Source organism: Mercurialis annua, linkage group LG1-X (assembly GCF_937616625.2).
Source record: "Mercurialis annua linkage group LG1-X, ddMerAnnu1.2, whole genome shotgun sequence".
Lineage (NCBI taxonomy): Eukaryota > Viridiplantae > Streptophyta > Magnoliopsida > Malpighiales > Euphorbiaceae > Mercurialis > Mercurialis annua.
The window spans coordinates 39,217,863-39,228,610 of record NC_065570.1 but is presented as its reverse complement, the minus strand read 5'-3'; the positions used below and the strand labels follow the sequence as shown (position 1 = coordinate 39,228,610).

Genomic DNA, 10,748 nt, shown 5'->3' with positions numbered 1-10,748 from the left:
AAAAATAATGCTGCGAAGTCGGAAAATTATGGTTGGAATAAAAAAAGTATATTCCGGGATTTGCCGTATTGGAAAACGAATCTCATTCGTCACAATCTCGATGTCATGCATATTGAGAAAAACGTATTCGACAACATTTTCAATACTGTACTAAATATTCCCGGGAAAACAAAAGACCATGCAAAATCGGGAGAAGAGTTGAATGACATATGTGCTCGGCCTGAGTTAGCAAAAGATCCGGTTACTGGGAGATTTCCTAAGGCAATGTATGCTTTGGACAGGGACGGAAAAAAGGCTTTGCTCGAGTGGATTAAGTTAATAAAATTTCCATATGGCTATGCGTCCAACTTGTCCAGATGTGTCGATATAATCGGTATGAAAATGCATGGAATGAAAAGTCACGACTGCCACATTTTTATGCAAAGACTTCTGCCAATCGCTCTCCGTGAGCTATTACCGAAGGAAGTGTGCACTACAAAAAATTTGGCTTCTTGTGACGAATAAAATTTATCATGTTAAGCCCAAAATTTGTCACAACAACGTTATTGTGACTACTTTGTGACGAATTTTGTTGGTCACAACAAACAAGTCACAATAAGTCAATTTTATAGTTTGTCACCATAAATTTTCTATTGTGATAAAATTGTTTTGTCACATTCATATTTATTGTGACGAAAATGTATATCACAAGTAATCCAATGTTGTCAAAATTTGTCGTAATATACATCGACTTCTAGTGACAAAACGCTAATAACATGACAAAAAAATATTTATCACAATTCATATAAATTTGTCACTACATACACCGAGTTATTAGTGACAAAAAGATTATATGGTGATAAAACCATATTTATCGCAATTAATATACATTTGTCACCACATACGCCGAGTTATTAGTGACAAAAAGATTGTGAAGTGACAAAAAAATATTTATCACAAGTGATCAATCATAAAGTGACGAAATTGATTGTCATAATAATTAATTAGTTGTGATAAATGTAATTTATCACAACAAGTAATTTAACATAATGTGACGAGATTAATTGTCATTATAATTAGGTAGTTGTGATAAATTTAATTTATCATAAGAAGTAATTTAACTTAACGTGACGAAATTAATTGTCATAATAATTAGTTAGTTGTGATAAATTTAATTTATCACAACACGTAATATAATGATAATGTGACAAAATTAATTGTCATTATAATTTGTCGACGGTGACAAATTTAATTTATCAAAATAAGTAATTTATCATAACGTGACGAAATTAATTGTCATTATAATTTGTCAACGGTGACAAATTTAATTTATCACAACAAGTAAGTTATCATAACGTGACGAAATTAATTGTCATTATAATTAGTTAGCTGTGACAAAAATAATTTATCACAACAAGTAAGTTATCATAATGTGACGAAATTAATTGTCATTACAGTTTGTCATCGGTGACAAATATAATTTATCACAACAAATAATATATTATAACGTGACGAAATTAATTGTCATTATAAGTTGTTAACGGTGACAAATTTAATTTATCACAAGAAGAAATTTATCATTACGTGACGAAATTAATTGTCATTATTATTAGGTAGCTGTAACAAAATTAATTTGTCACAACAAGCTATTATTTCCATTTTTATCGATACCAAAATAATTGAATACGGTAATTTGTTGCTAAAATCAATGAATAAAAAACAAAATCAATTCAAATATTACATAAAATTATCAATGATTAAGTCTTTAATAACACTAAAATAACCGATCGTATGAAACATGTAAACTATTTGCTATAAAGAAAAGAAACTAAATTAGGCCTAACTTTTGATATAGGAGACGTCCATCTTCTTTCATTCAATTCCAATCTGCAAGAAAAAAAATACGTTTATTATATACACTTTTATTTTCAAACTGACATAATTAAGTGAATAATTTTCAAATTATAGAAAAAATTTAAAAGCGTAACGAATTAAAAAATATATTTAAGTAAGCCGTCACATACCAATCATTAGATGGTTCGTCATCAAGAGATTTTTCACAGCCATCGATACATGTTTCGTCGCCATCAATAGATATTTCCTCATCATCTTTTGCATTCAACATTTGTTGAACAAGATGCTTGAGTTTGCTATATGATTGAGAAATGTTATCAATTTTCACCTGTTGATTTTGAATTTGGTCATTTAGTTCTTTAACTTGCTTTTCAGTCTCAAACTTCTCTGCTTGTAAACGAGCTTCAAACTCTGATTCTTTAGCTGTTATCCGTTTGGCTCCATATCCGAGTCCACGAGCATAACCAGACTTCGGTATATCCAAAACCTTTTGTAGAATTTTCCTCCCATCAATTGCAACGCCTTCCTCGAGTGCTTTTGAGCGAATAGCTTCCATTTGTTCCTAATTAATTAAATATGCTTTAATAACACATTATAAAATTGTGTTTAGATAACTATATATATAAAAAAAGAACTTACGTATTTATCTCCAGCTTCTGGGTCAATCCATGAGCCGTCTTTTTTACGGTGTGCTTGACTGTAGAGCCTCATTTCAGGTGGCTCTTCATCAATGACTTCAGATGTTTCCTATAACGTTCATACAATTGATTAAAAACTAAATGATAAAGAATTTAAATACGAAATCAAAAACAGATTACATATAAACTCATATTTACCATTTCATACAAACGTTGGCAATAAGACTTTGATCCCGAAGTGTGAGAAAATGTCACTTTCTCGCGATTATTAATGTTTACAGTGCTTCGAGCCTATTATAATAAAGCCAACACATAAAGGTTTTAAAGGTACATATCATATTATCAATAATAAAAGTTTTATATAATTAGAAATAAACTATTTTAACCAAAATAGTAGAGATATTCGTATCTCAGAAGCATAAAAAGTAAACATGCCAAATACTCGGCGAAGTACAAGCATTTTCTCGAGTTATGTTAATTATGTAGACATCTGAACTCGAGGTAAGGCATAAAACTCGAAGAGTTTCAAGCCTTTCATCGAGTTTGAGCTTCTCAGATATGAACTAACTCGAGGAAGGAAAAAATACTCTACGAGATCATTCATTCCTCGAGATTTTCATTTCTGTATAAGCTCATTTTCGTGGAGAGGCTTTAAACTCGAAGTGTTTCAAGTCTAACCTCGAGTTTAAGCTTATTCAGAGTTAAAATAAATCATGAAAAGGTTAAAAATCATTTAATATTGAAATCCTTTGAACAAACCTCGTATTTTCGTTCAGAACACAATATGTGAAGCTAATTTAGATATAATTGGAAACATACTACCAACTAATTAGATAATAAAGTACTCATTTTTAGCAAACGATAATAGACAATTGTATATAAAATTGAAACATTACCTTAAAGTGTGCATGTTCATCAAAATGTTCACATAGGTTCTTCCAATCGTTAATTTTTACATCCTTGGGTAGATGTTTTTCAGCTTCTTCACGAGTAGGGAACGTCTTATAGTGTAAGTGACACTGATACTTGAAATTTCTAAATCGTCTAGCCATCATTCCATATACTACTTCTCTTGCATGTGGATCACTTAAATCAATCTCAAATTCACCCTATCAATAAAAAAACATATGAATAGTCACATATTATAAGAATACAATTATTCGAAATAACAAGTATGCTATAAAATAATTATTTATTTTACCTGAATAGTTGTAAGTAAGGCTTCCTTTTGTTCAGCGCTTTTTTGAGACCAATAAAGTTTACCTAGCGGTGCCATTAATCGAGTGACAATACCAATTTCCATTTTGAATATCTTTTCTGAAGGACCAATTGGTAATCTATTTGTTTTTGCAATCACAATTCCACCAATTTTTGAACCATCTTTAGTCATTTTTTTAACTTCAAATCCTCTAGCTTTACCTCTACCATTCTTTTTTGGAAGAGGACCTAAGAAGTACAACAGTTTACCTCATGTTAGTTTGCTTTTTGTTTCCAAATTGATATGTACCTTTTAAAAAAAATAATTTATATGCAGTTTGTAAACGTTATAGTGACTGAATATAAACTATATGTGAACCATAAGTCAACCTCAGAAAACAAAAAACAAACACAGAATAGAGAAATACGTAAGAAATACAAAACTTTACCTCATACTAGTTTGCTGCTCTATTAAACTTTATATGTAATTATCATACTATTTTAAAATTTCATATGTATGTCTTATACTATTTTTAAATTTAAATGCAGTTTTTAAAACGTTTTTGTGCCCAAATATGAATCTTATGTCAACCGCATGAAACACAAAATAATCACAAAAAAGAGAAACAAATTGATATGTATGTCTTATACTATTCTTAAACTATTTTTAAATTAAAACACATTTCTTTTTGGGAAGAAGACCTAAGAAATACTACAGTTTATCTCATGTTAGTTTTCTTCTCAATTCAAATTGATATGTATCTCTTATACTATTTTTAATTTTTATTTAGATGCAGTTTTTTATAGGTTGTTGTAACCTAATATGAACCTTATGTCAACCGTATGTCAACTTTATGAAACACAAAATAGAGAAAAAAAAACGAATTGCAAAAAATATAAGGTAAAAAATAACTTGAAAACAATATTTCCATTCCAGAAAAAGCATTGAAACACAATTTCATTTGTTAATTATATCAATTCTCTAAGCAAAGTAAATGAAACACAAAATAAATTCAACCTAACCTTCATCAACGTTTGTTGGTTCATCGGACATGGTTTCAGTTTCACCATCCCTGTTAACTTCAGCAGCCACTGGTATTGCAGTTGAATCATCACGGTGGTTGTGATGTTCAATACTATTTGGGTTTTGAATTGGAGGAGACGGAGATGTTGTGTTCACCAAAGGAGGAATAGATTCCGACTCAGTTTCGGTAGTCTGAGATTGTTGTGATATATTTTTCATCGATGGTTTTTCATTCTCCTTCCTCAAATGAGCTTTCAGTCTAGCTGATCTTTGTAATTCGTTAAACGATATAACTCTTTTTCTAGTATTAAGTGACATTGTTCAGAAAATCGTTGAAACAAATTGAATTGAAGAACAAGTATGGTGAGAATTGTTTGTAATTTTTTTTATGATCGATATTTTGATAAGAACAAAGAAACCACTTTATTTTGTCATTCAACAACGTGATTCCTGCAATTATGGTTAATGCCAAAGAAGTTTCCTTTTAGAGGGAACTTCTTTAATTAAAAAATTAAATAAGGAACAAATTATTTCCGTTTCCCTCTCTTTTTTTTTCGTTTCCCTCCTATTTTAATATTTTTTCCCTCCTAATAAATTCGTTTTTAAATTTTCCTGATTTGATTTGCCAAAATCGTGTCAAATCTAATCAGTTTGAGATATATTCTGAAAATCTTGTTGCAGAAATATTGTTTTTTACTCGAGGTAGTAGAGAAAGCGAGTTTTATATGTTTCATCGAATATATGCTCTACTGAACTCGTCATAACTCGATGACATGGAAAATATTCGACGAGTTTAAACAATATACTCGAGTTAAAATCTATTTTTTTCAACTTAATCCAAATATCACCACTTTCCTTTAGATATAGAAGCAAAATGCAAAATAAAAAGTCTTTGTTTCCCATATTAAAAGCAAAACAAAGAGTCTAATGTTGATAAATGGCTGATTTTATGCTTATTTATGATTAGGTATCAAAAATTTATGTGTTATTCAACGTAATAGTTGACCACTCCATTTTTATCGCTCTAACATAAATATTTCAAAACAATATTTTGTCTTAATTTTTTTGGAGGTAATATATGCCTTTTGTAAATAAATTGCAACAATAAGAAATTTTTCCACTTTTGCCTATTCTTATAATTTATTTTAATGTTTTTAGTTAGTATAATATGAATTTTTAATAGCTAAATTTATTCGGTTGAATATGATTTTACTCGCATAACCATTATTAAAATTGTATTTTAGGGTTTAGGGTTTAGGGCTTAATTAGGGTTTAGAGTTTAGGGTTTAGGGTTTAGGGCTTAGGGTTTAGGGTTTAGGGTTTAGGGCTTAGGGTTAAGGTTTAGGGTTTTGAGTTAGGATTAGTGTTAGGGTTAGAAAAAACAACATTAATTAGCAACATTCAATTTTTTTTAATGACCGCTAAAAAAATAAAACAATATTTAATTTATTTTTTTAATGACCGCTAAAAAAATAAAACAATTAATATTTTATTTAGTTTTCCAAGGACATCCATTTTTCATATCGTTGACATAAAAAACCTCATGTATACTTGAGAACTGAACACGAAAGAATGATTTGTTTCAATTCCATTTTTACATTAACAAAGCAATGTGGCAAAATTTACATGAAGTTAATTTTATGAATTTTGATAAAAATTAAGAGAACTTAAAATATACGTTACATGTGCCTCAATTTAACGTTGCATGTGCCTCAACTTACGTGAGATGTAACAATAAACCTACAACTTCAACCTACTCGTAAAATAAGACATGATTTCATCACAAATAAACTAACTCGTTTTTAAGTACATAAATCTCAAATTCATGTACATATCTTGCAACCAAGCACTTTTGCAATTTTGAAAACAGATTGGTTCAGGCAGTATACACTTTAATAATCACAAGTTATGAGTAGCACACACAGACATGTTATTATGTCGTTGCATTCTATAAAGTTTATACATTTAATAATGTACGTAATTTAAAATTTTATGAAACAAATTATCAAAAATATATAGATCATATCATAATATATAAATAATTTTAAATGTTTAAATATTAAAAAATCGACTCAACCAAAAAATAAAAGCTTAAAGACTGATGTAATCAAAATATTAATTACATATTTTTAAAATTTAAATATTTAAATTTGTAAAATATTAACATTTATTCAAATTTTCTAGATCATAATCCTTTTTTCTACGGATTTAGATATTTAAATATTAAAAATTGGTGGAAAAGAAAAATAAAAGTTAAAAGACCGATGTAACAAATTAATTACATATTTGTAATTCATAAATATTTAAATTTATCAATTTTTATTCTTTGGCTTTATAAGAAAAGTTAATCAATAAAAGTCATCTAACTATCCTAATTTATAACAATTTAACAAACTTAAATTTAAAGTTTTGTCAAAAAAATATTAGTGTACAATGATCTAGAATTAACAAGTGTTAATATTCAAATTTGATAATAGCATTCAGAAATATTCATACTTGGTAATAACATTTCAGACCTACTAATAACACATGAGTTTATCACAATTAAACCTACTTATGTTCAAATACATAAACCTCCAAATTCAAAATACTAAATCCATAATCAACAGCTATGCATATACATCTGCTCCACGTCTTCAAAACTGCACCTCCAAGTCTCCAAAACAGCGTATCCAGAATTAGATATTTAGAACCAACTATGCAATCAGCCACCCATCTTATCTGCAATTTGGAAAACAGAGGATATTTCAGGAAGAAAAGTAATGCCCTGAAACAAAATGAATGACAGCATACAGATATGAAATAATCAAAATATTTTGGTTGTTACTAACCTTAACTCTCCGGTGTATGTGGAGGTGAAGGATCATGTGCTCCCAAGGTGCCGAAACAAGCCTTCCATCGGCGATGTGACCTTCGTTGTTCTCTTTTAATCTCTTCGATAGATGTTTCAATATTAGTCAACCTGGACTTTGTTTCATTTAACAAAGAAAGTACTTCCTCTTCAAAAGCTCCCCTTCGCTTCGGCTTTCTTGGTCGCCTCACTTCCTCCTCTCTTGGTTGATCTATACCGACATCATCCCTCACCACCTCACCTTGACCATTCTCGGTTTCCAGTTCTCTACTTACATTATCCTCATCTTCGTCACAGTCATCTTCTATTTCCGCTTTTCTTCCCTTTCCTCTTCTCGGCTGGCCAGTTTTAATTAAATAACAATTTCGGTCCTTTACATTCATCAATTCTCCATCCATATCAAGAATGTCGGCTTTACGGAGCATAGTTTCATTAAGATACGCATCCCCCAAACATTCCATCTTATGCAAATCATCCTCATCAATAGCACTATGAAGCAATGCTATACAAGTTACTAAATGACCATTTCCAAGTGCAACTTTAGATGATGTTGCCATGGTCATCATGCTTTTAAAAATTAAGTGTATGAAATCAACACTTTTTGCTGAACGTCGCACTAAATAGTCAAGTACTAGTAAATCATCCTTCGTTACTCTATTCGACTCCTTTTTACCACATATAGAATGACAAAGGAATTTATAAAATATAAGATATGATGGTTCAATTATGAGTCCATTAGGAGCTTGTTGTAAATCGACCGAGTCTTCACCGGTCAATTGCTTCCATACTCTATTAACATCAAAATTTGAAGGACAACCTCTAATGCCACCTTTAGGCAACTTCAATTTCTGATTCATAAAATCATACCCTATGCTATAATCAACCCCTTTTATTCTAAAAGAAATTGCTTTTTCATTCTTAGAGGCATAATTCAAGGTGGTATAAAATTCTCTAGTTAACTCTTTATAAACTTGATACTTACCATGTGCAATAAAATTTAAACCCATTCTACCAACTATTTCATCAATTTTTGATTTCAAACCCATCCTAGTCAACAAAGCATAATCAAAATATCTAGGTATAACAATAGGCTTGCGTGAAATAGTTTCGTAACGAATACCTTCTTCGTCGGAGAAAATTGGAAATGGGCAATCATAATTTGAGGACAAATCTTCTCTTCTAACAAATTTCTGAGGCATAGTTGAACTTGATGATTTCCCTTTTGAAGCAACTCTTTTAGCTCGTCCCTTTGTTGATACCATCATTTTGGTTAATGATTTGATAAGATTATGATAGCAATTTGATGAATTTAGAGGCTAGGTTTCGGGTTGTGGAATGGGGAAGATTTAGAGAATTTTTTTTTCACTTGTTTTGATTCTAGGTTTCTAAAGAAAAGTGGGAGGTTTAATTTTCAATTGCAGTAATTTTCAAAATAAATCGAGGTGGGTCTAAATACTCGACGAAAACAAAGCCTGAAATCGAGTTTGGCACAACTGGACTAGCATAAACTCGATGTTAGGTTTAAACTCGTCGAATATTAACCCATCATCGAGTTTATGCAGCACTGAACAGAAACAAAATCGATGTTAGGCTTAAAACTCGTCGAGTATTTAGCCAAACATCGAGTATTTACTTGTCCAGTTCTTTATATGCACATACCCTAATTAAAATAATAATTTTAATCATTTAAATTATTAAAACTATAACAAATTAATTGAAATCTCAAAATTTTAAATTATTGATTTCATTTTTTTACCCTTGAAAAAATGCCTCTATTGAAAACATTAATCTATTTTCAACACCCTTTAAATTTTTTATTCCAATTTTATCCTCATCTAAGGTATATGTCTCTTTAGTGTGTGTCTAATGTATCATATAATTTACCTCTCCTTTTTTCATATAGCGGGAAATACCCATTTGATATTGCAAAATTTGATTTCATTCCTAAATAATCAAAACTCTTTTCTTCCTTCCTAATTTGCCGTGTTCTTCTTTATGACCTAAATCCATGGTGACTACACGGGGTGCCACTGAGAACGACGGTAATATCAAAATCGCTGATATGGGTAAGAAATCCGTTGCAAAAAAAGCTTCAAAAAACAAAAAGGTAGTGTCAACCGGAGAAGCTTCAGTTCCTCCATCTCCTGTGCAGTTGAGTAAGAAGAGACATGCAAATGATTCACCTCCGAAATCGAAGAAACACAAAGGCATTTCCAGAACTGAATCCAAGAAATCTCCTCCTAAGGTATGATTTCATTAGTTTATAAGTCAATTAAGAACCTACTGCATTAGAATTGTTTGATGTCTTAAAATAATAAATTGACTCTGTTTATATGATTGTTTGAAATTATGTTTAAGTATGATTGTTTGGAATTATGTTTATATAAAATTGTGGTTAGGTTGGTTGGTAGATAGTTTTGAAGGTACAGTTATGAACTCTATTTTTTTAGGGTACTGAAATTTCAGTTTTTGAAGGTTAATTCCTCCATTCTACTGGGTTTGACAATGAAATTTCAGGTTTTGATTTGGTTATTTTTGGGCATTGTATTGAGAGGAATGTTAGAGATTGGATTTACAAAGTTGGCAATGTTTCTTGTATGCTATTTGATAAGAACTTAATGTGTAAGGTTGTGATTTTGAATAGCTTATTTTCTATTTAAGTTTGAACACCAAAACAGAAAAAGAGTTGAATCTTGCTTGGGTGAAATTTTTGATATCTAACAGTTTTCACTCTAATTTCCATACAGCTATGGCAGTTTAAAGTAAGCCGAGAAGATCATGTTCACTCGAAGATTGATACGCGCATGTCATACGATGTCATTTCTGATATCAAATCGACTCTGACTCCAGGTGAATTGGAAAAGTTTAGACAATCTTGCTTTGGCTACTTTCTTGATATTCCCAAGATCAAAGTGCAAAATCAGATCATACATTGTTTATTGTTGAGGGAGGTGGAGCAGCTAAAGAAGTCTGAATTGTGGTTTGAGGTTGGCGGTCATAGGCTGAAATTCGGAATCGACGAATTTGCTTTGATCTCGGGTTTAAACTATCAAGGTGACAGCAGTAAGTATGCCTATACAAAAGTTGAAAACGACATTTTGGATAAGTACTTCAGCGGGCTGCAATCTGTTTCTAAACAGACCCTTCAGGATTTTTTCAAAGCTAGGCGTTGGGAGTCGGAGGAGGATGGGTTTAAGATAGCATA

The 10,748-nt window shown here is 30.6% G+C and overlaps 1 protein-coding gene across 1 annotated transcript; it reads right to left on the bottom strand.

Annotated features, from left to right (window-relative positions):
* Nucleotides 1-1,943: 1,943 nt before the first annotated feature.
* Nucleotides 1,944-2,655, bottom strand: LOC126668854 (uncharacterized). Its single transcript, XM_050362067.2, has 2 exons — nucleotides 2,473-2,655; nucleotides 1,944-2,395 (listed from the first exon to the last, which is right to left on the bottom strand). Exons 1-2 carry the CDS (start codon nucleotides 2,542-2,544, stop codon nucleotides 1,955-1,957), a joined length of 513 nt encoding a protein of 170 aa, XP_050218024.2. The 5' UTR covers nucleotides 2,545-2,655; the 3' UTR covers nucleotides 1,944-1,954.
* Nucleotides 2,656-10,748: the final 8,093 nt, after the last annotated feature.

Coding starts and splice junctions, on each gene's coding strand:
- LOC126668854 (XM_050362067.2), bottom strand. CDS start 2,544: ATGAGGCTCTACAGTCAAGCACACCGTAAAAAAGACGGCTCATGGATT. Junction 2,396..2,472: donor CAGAAGCTGGAGATAAATAC/GTAAGTTCTTTT, acceptor TTAATTAATTAG/GAACAAATGGAAGCTATTCG.